This window comes from Myotis nattereri (genome assembly GCF_964212035.1).
Source record: "Myotis nattereri genome assembly, chromosome: 18".
NCBI classification, from domain to species: domain Eukaryota; kingdom Metazoa; phylum Chordata; class Mammalia; order Chiroptera; family Vespertilionidae; genus Myotis; species Myotis nattereri.
The window spans coordinates 19,982,964-19,997,987 of NC_138093.1; the positions used below are offsets into that span (position 1 = coordinate 19,982,964).

Here is a 15,024-nt window from a genome sequence, read left to right on the forward strand (position 1 = left end):
GCCCATCTATCACCCATTGCCCCAGGTAATCACTATACCTACCGATCTAAAAATTTGTCTTTTCTGGACAATTTATATAAATGGAATCGTTATAATACTTGGTTCCCCTGCATGATTTCCTACACTTCACATAATGTATTTTAAGTTCATCCATGTTTTAACATGTGTCAGCGGATTATTCATTTTTATTGTGGAAGAGTATCCACTGTATGGATATACCAATTTTGTCTATCCACTTACCAGTAGATAGATATTTGCTTCCCCCCTTTTTTTTGGTTATCATGTATAATGCTATCAACAATCACATGCAAGTCTTTCTGTGGCCATATATTCAGGTATTGAGGAGCTACCTATAAAATGTAATTACTGGGAAATGTAATAATTTTGTGTTTAACTTTTAACTTTTAAAGAAATTGACAAACTATTGACTGTACCATTTTACAATACGTGATCGTTTTGGGTTTCTGGGCGCTCACGTTCCACTGGGCAGACTACACTTTGAGTAACAAGGTTGTAGAGCATATTTATTATCTTCTTATTTACTTGAAAGAGTTCTTCATGTATTCTGAGTATGTGTCCTAAATATCTCACCCCAATTAATGACTTTTAAAAAATTATTTATTCCAGGTGTTATTTGATGAACAAAAGTATTATATTTTATAATAGCCAAATTTACCCACCTTTCATTTAAAGTTTACTGTTCTGGTATCTTAAAGCATTCCCTGAATCAAGATTGTGAAGATATTCTTTCTTATGTTGTCTTATAAACAGTTTATAGTTTTGCTGCTCATATTTAGGTCATTTGATCATCTGGAATTAGTTTTGTGTATTTCATGAGTTAGAATTACACTGTCGTTTTCCCATACCAATTGTCTAAAAATTCCATATTTTCCAAACTCCTATGCAATATAATCTTCGTCAGGTATCTTCTACTGCACCCAATAAAACTTTTTATTTACTTTTCCTTATCCTTGTTTTAAATGTGTCTCTTATAAAGAATATAGAATTGCATTCTGAACATTTTTAACTAGCCTGTTAATCCCTGCCCTTTATTTGGGCCCATTAAATCCATTTCCATTTACTATAATTATATATATTTGAATTTCTATCTATGAGCTTTTTTTTTTTTAATTACCCCAAGTTTTCTATGCTTTCCCACCTCCCCCTTACCCTAATAACAGTTTGTACTCCTTCCCCCTTACCCTAATAACAGTTTGAATTTTGTTCTTTGGTTCTAGTATTTTAATGATTTCCCTTGACACCGTATCATGCATTTCATACTTTCCAAATGTTTGTAGTGATTACTCAATTTTAGTCACAGTTGAGTAAAAGATGCCTGACTTAAAAATATCTCTGCACTTAATATAAATATAAAATTTCTTGTGAAGCTCATTTTTTAAAAGATCTAGCTAGAGTGCTAATTACAGGCTGGAAGGCAAGACAGGCATAAATAGATAAGAGATTTATTGGGTGCTTCAAAGTTGTTTTTAGGTTCTAGCACTCTAAAAAATAGATTTTATTTATTACAAAGTAATAGAATAATTTGTTTTATGAATACTGGCTTTATGCTTGCCACTTCCATTTGAGTTTACTCAAATTACTTGGAAACTTGAAAATAAAATGTCCTTCACAGTCATACACCCTCATTATCTATGTAGTATAGATAACTGAAACACATGTTCATGAATGTTGCGATATTAATCAAGATTTATTAAATATTCAGACATTCAATTCATTTAAACATGAAGGAAAAGACATCATCTCCACTGGCAACTGCTGTCTAAAAGACAAGGCAGATTTATAAACTTAACAAATCGAAAATGCTTCCCATTACTTACATAAGACAGGAAAATATAGTAAAAGTCCCCTGAGCAATTACATATCTACCTTACTCAAGTTTTTCCATGTTAACTCTATACTGTGAATTAAATTAGGTGTCATAGATCCTTAAACACCAAGGTTTTCAACCTGAAAGGAACTAATTATATTTTGGTGACAGGGATGTTGGGAAAACAAGAGAAAAGTAGAAGGTAGTTCATAAACTGACTGTAGAGGTCTGAAATTTTCTAAATTTGAGTTTTGTATAGTACAGATGTTCATCTTTTATAATCCACCCTCGTTTAAAATCATACATATTTCCAAATAAAGAAAAATACTTATTGGCCTCCTCCTCAAGAAATGCTATGTATTTATGGAAAGATACCTTTACAACTATTAACAGTAGTACCTTTGAGGAGGTAGTTTAATAATGTTTGATCAAGGGGAATTTAAACTTTGTAACAAATGACAGTTGAGAATGAGGTCATAATCTTATACTATTTGTTTAATTAAATATAAACAATTAAATGTAGATATTTTTAAGCCGCAAATGTACGATAGCCCAGATAGCTTTACTGAGAATCAAGAAGAACCTTTATAAAAATTATTTTTACTGAATATGTTAAAAAACACACAACATGAGTCACATATAAGAAATATTGAAGCTGATCATGAAAGGCCTACCAGTAGAACAGAATGCAATATTATCTGTATTTATTCTTTAGGCAATGAGAAGCTTCCAAAAGTATTCAAGTAAGGGAAATAAATTAATAAATCCTCCCAAACCCTTAAAAGGTAACTTTTTTCTTTTGAAGACTAAGAATCATCAAATGCCAAATCACAATTAGAAAGTATGGAAAATGGGAAAACAAATGGTGCTTATGTATGTGAACTGATTAGTGAGAATAACAGAGTTCACAGTAACCAAAACTAAAAATGTTTATTGATAACACAGTTAAATAGAATATTTCAGAATTCCTGTTTATTTGTTCTAGGGACATTATTTCTTCCCAGTGAATATGTTGTTAACAGAAATGCCCCTTCTGAAACAGAATAAAACTAATTTTATCTTTGACTTATATCACTAATTTTGGGGCGGGGAGAACTATTATTATTTCAAAGAAAATAACCTTAAAAATACCCATATTTCATATATGTTATACTAATTACAACTTTAAAAATTACAAGATGCTTCAAGTTAGCATGCAAGCAGCTCTAATATCATATTAAAGCCACAGATTGCTAGTTCTATTTATTTTAGTCTTACAATGCTCTCCCAAATTGGCTTTAGAGAAGATACACTGGAGGAAAAATGGTTTTCTATCTTTTTCTACACAATAAGAATATGTCCTTGCCAGGTTGATGTGGCTCAGTGGTTGAGTGTCAACCTATGAACCAGGAGTCACAAGGTTCAATTCCAGATCAGGGCAGATGGTTGGATTGCAGGCTCAATCTCCAGTAGGGAGCGTGCAGGAGGCAGCCAATCAATGATTCTCTCTCATCACTGATGTTTCTGTCTCTCTCTTCCTCTCCCTTACTCTCTGAAATCAATAAAAATATTTTTAAAAAATGTCCTCGTTAAACAAATAACAGACACTTAATAAAGACCTTTACCCTTATGTTGAAAATATTATCCTCGCCCTAACTGGTTTGGCTCAGTGGAAAGAGCATCTGCCTAGACTGAAGGGTCCCAGGTTTGATTCCAGTCAAGGGCATGTACCTTGGTTGCAGGCACATCCCCAGTGGGGGGTGTGCAGGAGGCAGCTGATCGATGTTTCTCTCTCATCGATGTTTCTGACTATCCCTCTCCCTTCCTTTCTGTAAAAAGTCAATAAAATATAATTTTTTTTTTAAAAAGCCCTTCTCTTAAAAAAAAAAAAAAAAAGGAAGAAAGAAAATATTATCTTCTCTTTTTGAAAAGCACATTTTGAATAATCTCAGGGCTTAGGAATAGATTTTACATGGTTTATAAAGTCTTTCTCTCAATATTAATCACAAAAAGGTTCTTTAACCTATTATTTTCAAGTGCACTATGACTTAGGATTTGATTTTAACAGAAATGCTTGTGAATTTCTAGTCCATCTTGAGAAACTTTTCATGTAAAAAAAAAAAATCAACAACAAAAAGATCAACTAGATGTATAACCCATTCCTAATGTCAAATTCTTCATTACAAATGGTATTTAATAAGGAACCTTGTGAATATAACTCTTGCACTGTTCTCAGTGGTAAAATAAATGGTACAGCTAGAGAGAATGATGTTTTACAGTTTAAAAAGAAACATTTAGATAGTAGTCTGCATTTTAAGAAATATTTCAAATCTAAATGAAGATGATTCAACAAGAGTCATTGTTTTCTAGTAGTAAAGATTTTTCTTATGATTAAAGGGGTTTCAGGAAGTGGAAGGTACAAATAAAGGCAGTGAGTAAAGTAAGACCTTCTGTTTCATTAATGCCTGTTCTGATATTAACCTATTTCATTGCCAAAAAATAAGTCTTTAATTCATATCAAATCTCATTGTGCTGGCTAGGGTCAATGAAACTCAGCATCCATTTCCCACCACCTTATGCTATTTTTAGCTTATGGAAGATAGAAAGTTAAAAATTATATTGCTCAGATCCCCTTGCAGTTATGCTCCTGGATGTGACTTAGGTTCCACCAATGGGATGTAAGATTTGAAAAGTAGAGGTTTTGTGGTCATTTTGCTTTGGATATTTCTGTTGCAAGCATCATTGTAAAGATGTGGAGGTTCTCTGTTGAAGCGTTCCAGTGTCTAGTCTCTATCTCTGTGGCAGATATAGTGAAAGATTTCTGAGCCCTTGATTACAGCAAGGGCATTTTGATTTCAATAGTTCTAATGGCTGAGAAAGAAATAACAGTTCTTTTAGCCCAGCGGTACTCATGGTGAGCTAATAGTCATTACAAAAGGTTCAGCCTACACATCTCCAACCCTTCCAACAAGTAAATTTGGGTAAGAACATATGTGGTGTTCTGGCCTGAAGCACCTTCCCTACCTACACATACAAATACACCTAAGAAACTGACAGATGCCCTAACCGGTTTGGCTCAGTGGATAGAGCGTCGGCCTGCGGACTCAAGGGTCCCAGGTTCGATTCCGGTCAAGGGCATGTACCTTGGTTGCGGGCACATCCCCAGTAGGAAGTGTGCAGGAGGCAGCTGATCGATGTTTCTCTCCCATCAATATTTCTAACTATCTCTCTCCCTTCCTCTCTGTAAAAAATCAATAAAATATATTAAAAAAAACAAAGAAAGAAACTGACAGATATTTAACTGGACTGACCAAGAAAAAAGAGAGAAGACACAAATGATCAGTCAGGAATAAAGGAAGGGACATTAACTGACACTATGGAAATTAAAAAAATTACAAGAGAATGTTATAAACAACTTAATGCCAACAATTAAAAAAATTAAATGTATAAATGCCTAGAAAGACAATAACTATCAAAACCAACTTCAAGAAGAAATAGAAAACCTAAATAGACTTACAGGAAGTACAGAAACTGAATTCAAAATGTAAAATCTTCCCACAAAGGTAAGTCCAAGTCTAGGTGGTTTCACTGATGAAGTTTATAAAGGTGAAATAATACCTATCCTTCACAAACTCATTCAGTAAATAAAGGAAGAAACACTTCGAAACTCGTTCTATGAGGCCATTCGTAATTTGCTATCAAAGCCAGAAAACAGCATAAGAAAAGAAGGCTACAGCAAACCAAATCCAGTAACTTATAAATAGGATCTTAGATTATGGCTGAGAGATTTTTCTCCTGAATGGAAGGGTGGTCTATGGTAAAAAAAAAAAAAAAAAAAAGGAAAGAAAGAAAGATGCTATATTATTACAGTAAAGGACATAAACCACAAGATCATCTTACTAGAGGCAGGAAAAAACATTTCACAAAATCCAACACTCATTCATAATAAATACTCTTAGCTAACTAGTAATATGTGGAAACTTACTTAGTTGATAAAGGGTGTCTACAAAAAACCTACAGCTAATATCCCACTTAACTGTGAAGAAGTAAATGCTTTCTCCCTAAGAAAAGGAAGTCCCTTCTGCTACTACATTCAACATCTCACATAAGTTTTTAGCTCACACAATAAAGCAAAAAGGCATTAACATAGTAAATGAAAAAATAAAAGTGTTTTAATTCACAGATGACACTATCTTAAATGTAGAAAATCTGAAGTAATGCACCATAAAACTATGAGAAAATATAAAAGTACAAGATTGCAGTATGCAAAATCAATATACAAAAACTGATTGCATACATTAGCAACAAAAACTCTAAAATTTAAATTAAGAAAACAATTCTATTCACAAAGGACTAAAAGTACTAAAATACTTAAAAATAAATTTAACAAGAGAAATTTAAGACTTGTATACTGAAAATAGTAAAATACTGATATTAAAAATGGTTAAGAGAATAACAGATCAATTATTGATATAGATGTAAAAATATCAGCAATGAAATGTAAAAATTTATCAAAAGAATTCCAGCCCTGATTAGTTTGGCTCAGTGGATAGAGCATCAGCCTGTGGACTGAAGGGTCCCGGGTTCGATTCCGGTCAAGGGCATGTACCTTGGTTGTGGGCACATCCCCAGTAGGGAGCGTGCAGGAGGCAGCTGATCGATGTTTCTCTCTCGTCGATGTTTCTAACTCTCTATCCCTCTCCCTTCCTCTCTGTAAAAAAATCAGTAAATTATATTAAAAAAGAAAAAGAAAAAAGAATTCCACATTAAGCTCAAGCAGGGCTTAATCTAGAGACAAACAAAATTGAATAACAGAAAATGTATAAGCATAATTCATTATGTCAACAAATTAAACCAATTGATGCTGAAAAGGTACTTGATAGAGTACTAAAGTTGCTCCTAAGAAATAGTAAAATAATTACTTTGAATTTAGTAAAACTGTTTTCCAAAATTAGATATCCAAAGTAGCAAAATACTAATGTGCACTCAATTAAATAGAAGTGGAAAGTAACTATCACTAGTATGATAAGATACTGCCTTATAAGAATAGAGTGTAATAAATCATTGGAAAAGAAGAAACACAAACATCATTTCTGGCCACTATCAACTATAAATAGATAACCAAAAAGATTCTACTAAAAAACTCCCAGATTTAGTAAGATAAATATACAAAGTGCCTTGATATGATACAAATATCCAAATACCAACAGTTTTTATCTACTCTTAGCAAACAGTACCTAAAATAAGAATAAAAAATATTTTATTTAAAATAACAAAATTATAGCATACTTAGGGAAAAAATAACCAGAAAGGCCTAGGGCCCAAATGAAGTAAAGTATAAAATTTTACTTTAGAAAAATATCTCATATAAATATGTGGGAAGACACACTACCTTAATAATGTCAATGTTCCCAAAATTAACAAATAAATATAATGTAATTAAGATGAGAATAAAAAGCTTACATGGAAAAGTAAGTGCAAAAATTAACTATGAAATATATGAAAATTTAAAGCAGTGGGGACAAAACTGCCTGCCAGATAGCTGAAACATTTTAAAAGTAGGCTTTCCTTTTCTAGAAAGGAGAACTTTTGAAGATACTCATATCTGGCATTTGTGTTAAAGACTGACAATTATGTCTATTCTTAAATGATGGCCAATGGTTAGTATGTTTATAAAATAGAACTTTAAAATTCAATAAACTATTTTAACTTAATAAAATGTTAATAACTAAACAATAATTGAATTCTATACTATTAGAACTTTACCCATAGCATTTTTCTTTCATAATCCTCATAAGAGCCCCAAAGGGCTATCTCTATTTTAAAAATAAGGAGCTTGAGGAGAAAAGTAAATCAACTTGTTTAAGGCTACATATCAAGCAGTAACAAAACAGAAATTTAAATAAGGGAGAAATTCAAATGGAAAAGAGTAACGCTTAATAAAGAAAAAAAGTCTATATAATAAAAATAGGGAATTTTACCCACACATACATGTTAGTCCATATCCTTCCTGAGTTTAACTATGAAATTATGTCAGTATCCAAGTGAAATAAGTTGAAATAAGGAAAACGTGTAAAGACAAATTAAGATTTAAACTGTGCTTTTCTCTTTTAAAAGTGATAATTGTGCTCATTGTGATATGGTGTTAGCTAATATAAAAAAACACACACACTGATATTATCATTAAAAAAAGAACCAAGGAAATTTCACAATGCAGAAATTAAACTACAGATGTTTACTCTTTTAATAAATATTCAAGGGAAGAAAACAGATATAGAAGACAAAGTAATTAATAGTGACCCCTATAAGTAACCTGCCTACCCCATAACACTTCTGACAATGAAAGAAGAACTTACTAGTAATAATTATATTGGTACAAGTATAAACTTGCACTGACCCAGGCAAACAGACATTCCATCACCCTAGATTAAAAAAAATACTTTAGCAAAAAATTCTTTGCTATTATTAAAATAGCAAACATTTTTATGAGTACTTACTATATTAGCAAGCACTCCAAGATACAAGACTTTGTTTTATGCACTGTCCCTAAATGGGTAATTTGTACATAGTAGACACTCAATAAGTAATTGCTGAATTAATTGGTTTCCTATAGGAAAAAAAAATTCCTGTGTCTATACAACATAACTGAATAGTTTAAACATCATTATTGACCTAAGTTTCTGAATAAGTAAGCATTAGTTCATGCATAGAAAGACTTAGAGGAACAACGACAAAAATTATCAACAAACCCCTCTCTATGTATTGAATATTAGTGACACTCTCTATGTATTGTATATTAGTGTCAAAATACTGAAATGAAGGTACAGCAACAGATGAGTAATGATGGCATACTGCATACTTCTAATTTAGAGTTTAACAATGAAAACACAATTTAAACCTACAAAGAAAGTTACTCATTTTTAAAACTTTTATCTTAGACATGATTCTCAACCAACATCAAACGACCAATCTGCTTGTATTTCTTACCTGCACAGCCGAAAGCTAAATGGTATCTAGAAGAGGGGCTAAATTTAACACAGCACACATTAGCCTTTGCCTCAATGCTTGCCACTGAATTGTCTAGGTTGGTAGACCACAGCTTCACTAAGAATAAAGGAAAATAAAAACAAACAAAAAAAATAAATAATCATTAGCAAATGCTTCTGTAACCTAGAAACAGCTGTTTTGTTTTTTTGGGTTTTTTAGTTAATCTAAAGCATTCTGATTTACTGGGACCAACAATTTTAAACATCGTAATAATAGAACAGTATACTGAAACCAAAAGAGCTTAGTTTCAAAGTTAGAAAACAAACAGATATTCAGTGTAAAATGAGTGATAACATGATCCCATAACTAAGTTCATTCTAGTGATTTATACTGAGATTTGTAATGATGGGGAGAAGAAAGAAAGCTGACTGATCAGAGCAGGTCAGATCTGAAAGCACAAGCAGAAAGGTGAGCTGTTGTCCTGTGAAGTACTACAACAACCATCATGTTATTTTTAAACAAAAATGTCTTAGTAGACACCAGAATACATATACAAAATATATTTTCAGGATATAGGTCACAATCCTGGTTGCATAATAGAATTAAAACAAACAATAACAATAACAAAAACAAAACCTTCCCATCCATCTTCTGATTGGTCTCAGTGTCCCACCCAGGACAATACCAAGATGAGGTAGGTATTAGTGTTTTTTAAAAAGCTCTCTGGGTGATTCCGATGTGCATTTGGGGTTGAAAACCAGTACTAAGAATGAAGGCATAGTAAAATTTTAGAATCTTTTTAGGAATACTAATACAGTAATTTATAAACAGAAATAAAAAAAAGTAAAAATGGTCCCAACAACTACCACTTCTATAAGTTACATGTAGGAAAAAACACACAAAGAAATTAAGGCTTCTAACTCTAAGATAATATAACTGTTAATATGATCTTATAAATCTAATGGTGAGAAAAACCAGGCCAAACAGGACAGTATGGACAACAGAAAAGAATAATAAAGATAAATATACAAGAAAAAATAGAAGAGGTTGATTAAATTGGCAGAAAGAGATGTAGAATTTTTGCCTTAAAACAGGATTAACTGTACTCAAATATTTTAGCATACACTGGAAATTTAATATAATTCAGAATGCTAAAAATGTCTAAATGCTTCAGAAAAAAAAGTTCATTCAGTGGTGGATATATAAAGGAATTGGTTACAAAAATTTTACCATGTGGCATGTACCCAGAAAATATAATAATGAAGATGTAGTATATCCATTTTTCTTTCATTCCAAAAGATATATAGATTTTTGGAGTTCAGTTATTTTTGGAACAATCAGTAACCACAAAAGATTGCTATAAATTTCAATAAATATCTGTATTTCTGTTAGTAAAAGGAATAAAGGGGGTGGGAGGGAAAGAGAGGTGATTCAAATAGTACCTTTTGCATCATCAGAACCTGAAGCCAAGAGTTTAGGATCCATCAAATTAAAGTCAACACTCCAACACCTCTTCTCATGCTCCTGGATGTAGGAGGAAGACAAAGTAGTCTCAGATAGAATATAGATCTTAAAATAAATAAAGCAAAAACAACAAAAAAACTTGATACTAATTTACTGCTATTGTGGGAGGGAGAGAGAACAGGCTATAAAAACAAAAGAGATGTAAAGTAGTTCCCAAACTTTTAATATATAATATACATTTACTAAAATGAGATACACTCAAAAATGCGAAAGTCTAAGAAAATGCTTTTAAAAGCATGATTTAGTATTACATAGATATAAAAAATACTAAATAGTGCCTTTAAAATTTTAATTATGAAGTATATGAAGCTTTATAATTATTAAGAAAGTAAAAATTTAATTCTCAAAACAAATTAGTATCCTTAATTACCTGATAGACCTTTGACCTCTGTCCTGTAAATCCATCCCACAGGATGACAGTGCCTTCATAATCACTGCTTGCTAACAGGTTCTTATGGTAACTACTCCAACTGATACAGCTGAAAAAAAGCAATATATTAAAGCTGTACTTTATGTAAAAGTAATTAACAATAGAGAGAAAGGATTTTTATTTGTCCAGAAACATTAGAACCTTTTGAAATGTTCTACATAAGTTCACCATCATTTTCCTGCTCATAACACATCTGGGAAGGAAAGATATCAAGTAATTCCCATATTTTTCTATTGCAACTACCAAGTAATGACCCATACCACTTTGCACTCTTATTACTAGCTGAAAGATGAATATGAACCTAAAGCTGCCACTGGCCATCTTGAATACATGAAAAAAGTATGCCTATGGGAGAAGAAAATAGAGGCCAAGGGGGCACAAAGCATGGCAGAGCAGAATAGCAGAGATCTAATCAGATAGTTTAGGTCCCTGAACCCAGTTGTGCCAATCATAAAAGCAAATAAACTAGTTTAAATTAAGTTTCAGTTTATATCTCAACAGAATCTTGTGGCTGAAAGTCCAATCAAAAGCATTTAACAATGAGAATTAAACTTTTAACATTTATGTTTTCAGCTATTCTCAACCACTCCAAAATTAAAAATGCAACATCTAAAAATGTATATTTTTGGTGAGACACAGATGTGAATCATGCATAGAGTAAAGCAAATAGTATATTAAGGAAGAAGCCACTTTGAGAGCAATTAGCCTAAATGAGTTCCAAGCATATGAACATAATAAAATCTTTTGCTCTCTACTAGCTGCATTCATGCTAAATCTCAGAGACTGGAAGAATTAATTTATATGTTTAAATATACTTACTTGAATTTCTGCGTGAAATTACATGGAACAGTTAAGAGCTAAATTTGATTCAGATAGACCTGAGCTCAAATTCCAGATCAGCCCTGACTAGCTGTGGCTTTGGGTAATTTACTTCACTTTCACTATTGCCGTACTCCAAATTGGTTGCAGGCATGCTTACAAACTGATTCTTTCAGTCCCAAGTCCATGGCATCCTATCTTGAAAAGCATCCTCCATTTACTCCAAGGTACCGAAAGTATTGCCATGTTTTTACGTGTTAAGAAAGGGTAAACTCTCTAATCCACATTTTCAATACAGTCACATTTAATATGAATTCTTGAGATGGGCCAAATATTGTACTGAGTGCATTATGTGTATTTACTTAAAGTGCAATCTAATAAAATAGGTATTACTCTTTGTTCTCCATGTTATAAATGAAGAACATGAAATGGTTAAGAGCACAGACTCTAGAACCAAACTGCCTGTTTGAATGCTGGTACCTACAAATACTAGCTGTGTAATCTGAAGTAAGTTCATTAACTTTTCTGTGCTTCGGCCTCCTTGTATATAAAATAAGGCAATAAAGGTAACTATCTCATTGGTCTGCTAAGACAAAGCACTTAAGACAATGTCTGCCATGTAAGAAGAATTCACTAAAATTATTTCTTACTCATGTTGGACTTAGGACAAAAACTATAATGGATTCTCAATAAGTACCACTGATAAATGAGTAGGCTCACAAATTACGAGTCTACCATTTTTATGAATGAATTAGGAAACAAAAAAATAAAGCTATAATTATATAGACTGTAATACTTGCTATATAATTAACATTACATACTATATATATATATACATATACATACTATATATATCATTACATACTATATATACATATACATACTATATATATCATTAATTTAAATAAAAAAGGTACAAAGATGACTGGGAAAGGTTCAAAGTTCTAAATAATTTATTATTAGATGATTTCCGTATATCATCACCTTTTAAGCCCAGTGCCCATGTGACCAGCTTAGGAAGCTTATTTTTAAAATGCAGATTCCAGGACTCCTCTAAAATTTTTGGGTTGCAAATCAGAAATTGTGCCTAGTTCCTCAATTTTGAACAGTATCCCAGGTTTGAATACTGTTAAAAATGCAGTATTTTACCATACTCATTATGAACTCTAAACCCTAATACAGGAAACTTAAATATTATGCCCTCAATGAAAAGAAGCAGAATGTTCTTATGAAAAGAATTCTTGCCCTGACCGGTTTGGCTCAGTGGATAGAGTGTCAGCCTGTGGACTCAGGGGTCCCAGGTTCGGTTCCGGTCAAGGGCATGTACCTTGATTGCAAGCACATCCCCAGTGGGGAGGGTGCAGGAGGCGGCTGATCGATGTTTCTCTCTTATCAATGTTTCTAATTCTCTATCCCTCTCCCTTCCTCTCTGTAAAAAATCAATAAAATATATATTCATTTTAAAAAAAAGAATTCTTAAAACTATAAAATATTATAATATTTAGAGATGTGCATGCTAGGGGAAAAATTCCTGACTTTCAGACATATTCATAGTCTACAGTAATCCTTTATTCAACACCTAATGAAAGGCCATCTCAACAAAGACCTTTAATTGATTAAGTGAAAGAAAAATAGCTTTCATTTGACAAACTGAAAAGCATTAACTATAGAGGGAAAGCAACCAATACCTATTAAGAAAGATATTCTGATGTATCCTCTGTAGGCAATTATAGTGTTCACCATGAATAAGTAAGGAGTTTCAGAGAAAAGCAAAATAACAAACTCATTCTAATTATAGATACCAATCATTACATATACACTGCATTATGCCAAGAAAATAATGTAGATACCTGATTTTGGAATTGCAGGTCATTTCATTTTCAGGGTAATGAATATCCACCGCATCCTGAATGACTGTGCCATATTCATAGACTTTAATCTTCTTTGTAACTCCAGCAATTGCAAAATAGTCACAATCCCGGTCAAATTCAATACTGAAGGGAAAAAAAAACCCACATATATATGTGGTCAGTAAGACTATTTATCTATACTTGTGACATTTATAATGACAACTATTCAGAATTTGGTTTATTCTATTTCTGAAGTGATTCTGTCTACAATGATAAGAGATCTACTTGAAAGGCCCTCAGATTGTACCAGGCCCTATGTCCAGATTAAATCATGATCAAGACATCAAATTATAAGTAGTGGTGAAATGTGCATAGCTGCATAATTCTGTTTATAGATGGTTCTTTTGTTAGTAAAAACTTAGAATATTTTTCATTTGTTTTAATAACCATAATACAACCTACCCAACGGTAAAGGCTAACAAGTTATGCTGTAAAAGTAGTGAGGAAAGTTTAAAAGGTTTGCAATATTAAAAATAAGTAAAAAGAGAATTATCAACTAATCTTTTCATAAGTTCTAGCTACTCTTCTTCCTATCATTGTGTGGGCAAGATAGAATTTCACACTATTTAATGTCAGTTTAATAAATAAATTAGAATACAAGAGGAATTACTGAAGCAGATAAAAGGATAAAACACACATAAAAGTTGAATCATTAAATTATCATTACAGGCCAGCCATCTTGGCCAGTGGTTGAGCAGCAACCTGTGAACCAGGCCGTCACGGTTCAATTCCCAGTTAGAGCACATGCCTGGGTTTCAGGCTCAATCCCCAAGTGCAGGGTATGCAGGAGGCAGCCGACCAATGATTCTCTCTCATCTTTGATGTTTCTGTCTTTCTCCTCCATTCCCTTCCTCTCTGAAATCAATAAAAATATCTTTTAAAAAATAAAAACCCCACAAAACAAATAAACAAAAATCCTCCCAACAAAGTCCAGGATCAGATGGCTTCACTGGTAGATTCTACCAAACATCCAAAGAAGAATACCAATCCTTCTCAAAAATTAGAATAGAAGGGAACGCTTCCAAATTCTTCCAAACTCATTTTATGAGGCCAGCATTACTCAATACCAAAACCAGACAAGGATGCCACAAGATGATGAGATGAAGCTGATGGGAGCAGATTGATGGTGGATGGTGAACCCCAACAAAAATGACTGCATAACAGATGGCCGAGAGGACATCTAAAACAATGGTTTTCCCACCAGAACTAAGGCATAATCCAAATATCAGAGGCAGTAGGCCCTGGGAAAAGAGCTGGCATTGGGCCAGCTTCTTCCCCTACCATCTGAGCTGATGAACTGACTGCCTGCCTGCAAGATAAAGCTCAAGTTCAAGGCTCTCTGGAGATCTGTACCATTTATTAGTTGTGTGACACCAGACAGGGCTCTTAATTGCTTTTTTATTTGTATTCTCATCCTGCAAAATGTGGGTGGTGATATTACTTCATTATTGAATGACTTTACCTTCCTCCTAGAGTGGATGGGTGGCCCAACAAAGATAATGTGACAGTACTTCGTAAACTTAAATTCTTCTGCAAATACGGTACAG

General features: G+C 32.8%; 1 protein-coding gene across 1 annotated transcript in view; it reads right to left on the reverse strand.

The window, feature by feature from the left end:
- COP1 (COP1 E3 ubiquitin ligase) overlaps positions 1–15,024 on the reverse strand; it is a gene marked incomplete at its 5' end in the record, with an annotated part of 104,172 nt that overhangs the window by 23,549 nt on the left and 65,599 nt on the right. Inside the window, 4 exons of the mRNA XM_081113215.1 lie at positions 8,795–8,911; positions 10,237–10,318; positions 10,689–10,797; positions 13,418–13,561. Coding sequence (XP_080969341.1) covers positions 8,795–8,911; positions 10,237–10,318; positions 10,689–10,797; positions 13,418–13,561 — 452 coding nt within the window. The remainder of the gene's footprint in view (positions 1–8,794; positions 8,912–10,236; positions 10,319–10,688; positions 10,798–13,417; positions 13,562–15,024) is intronic.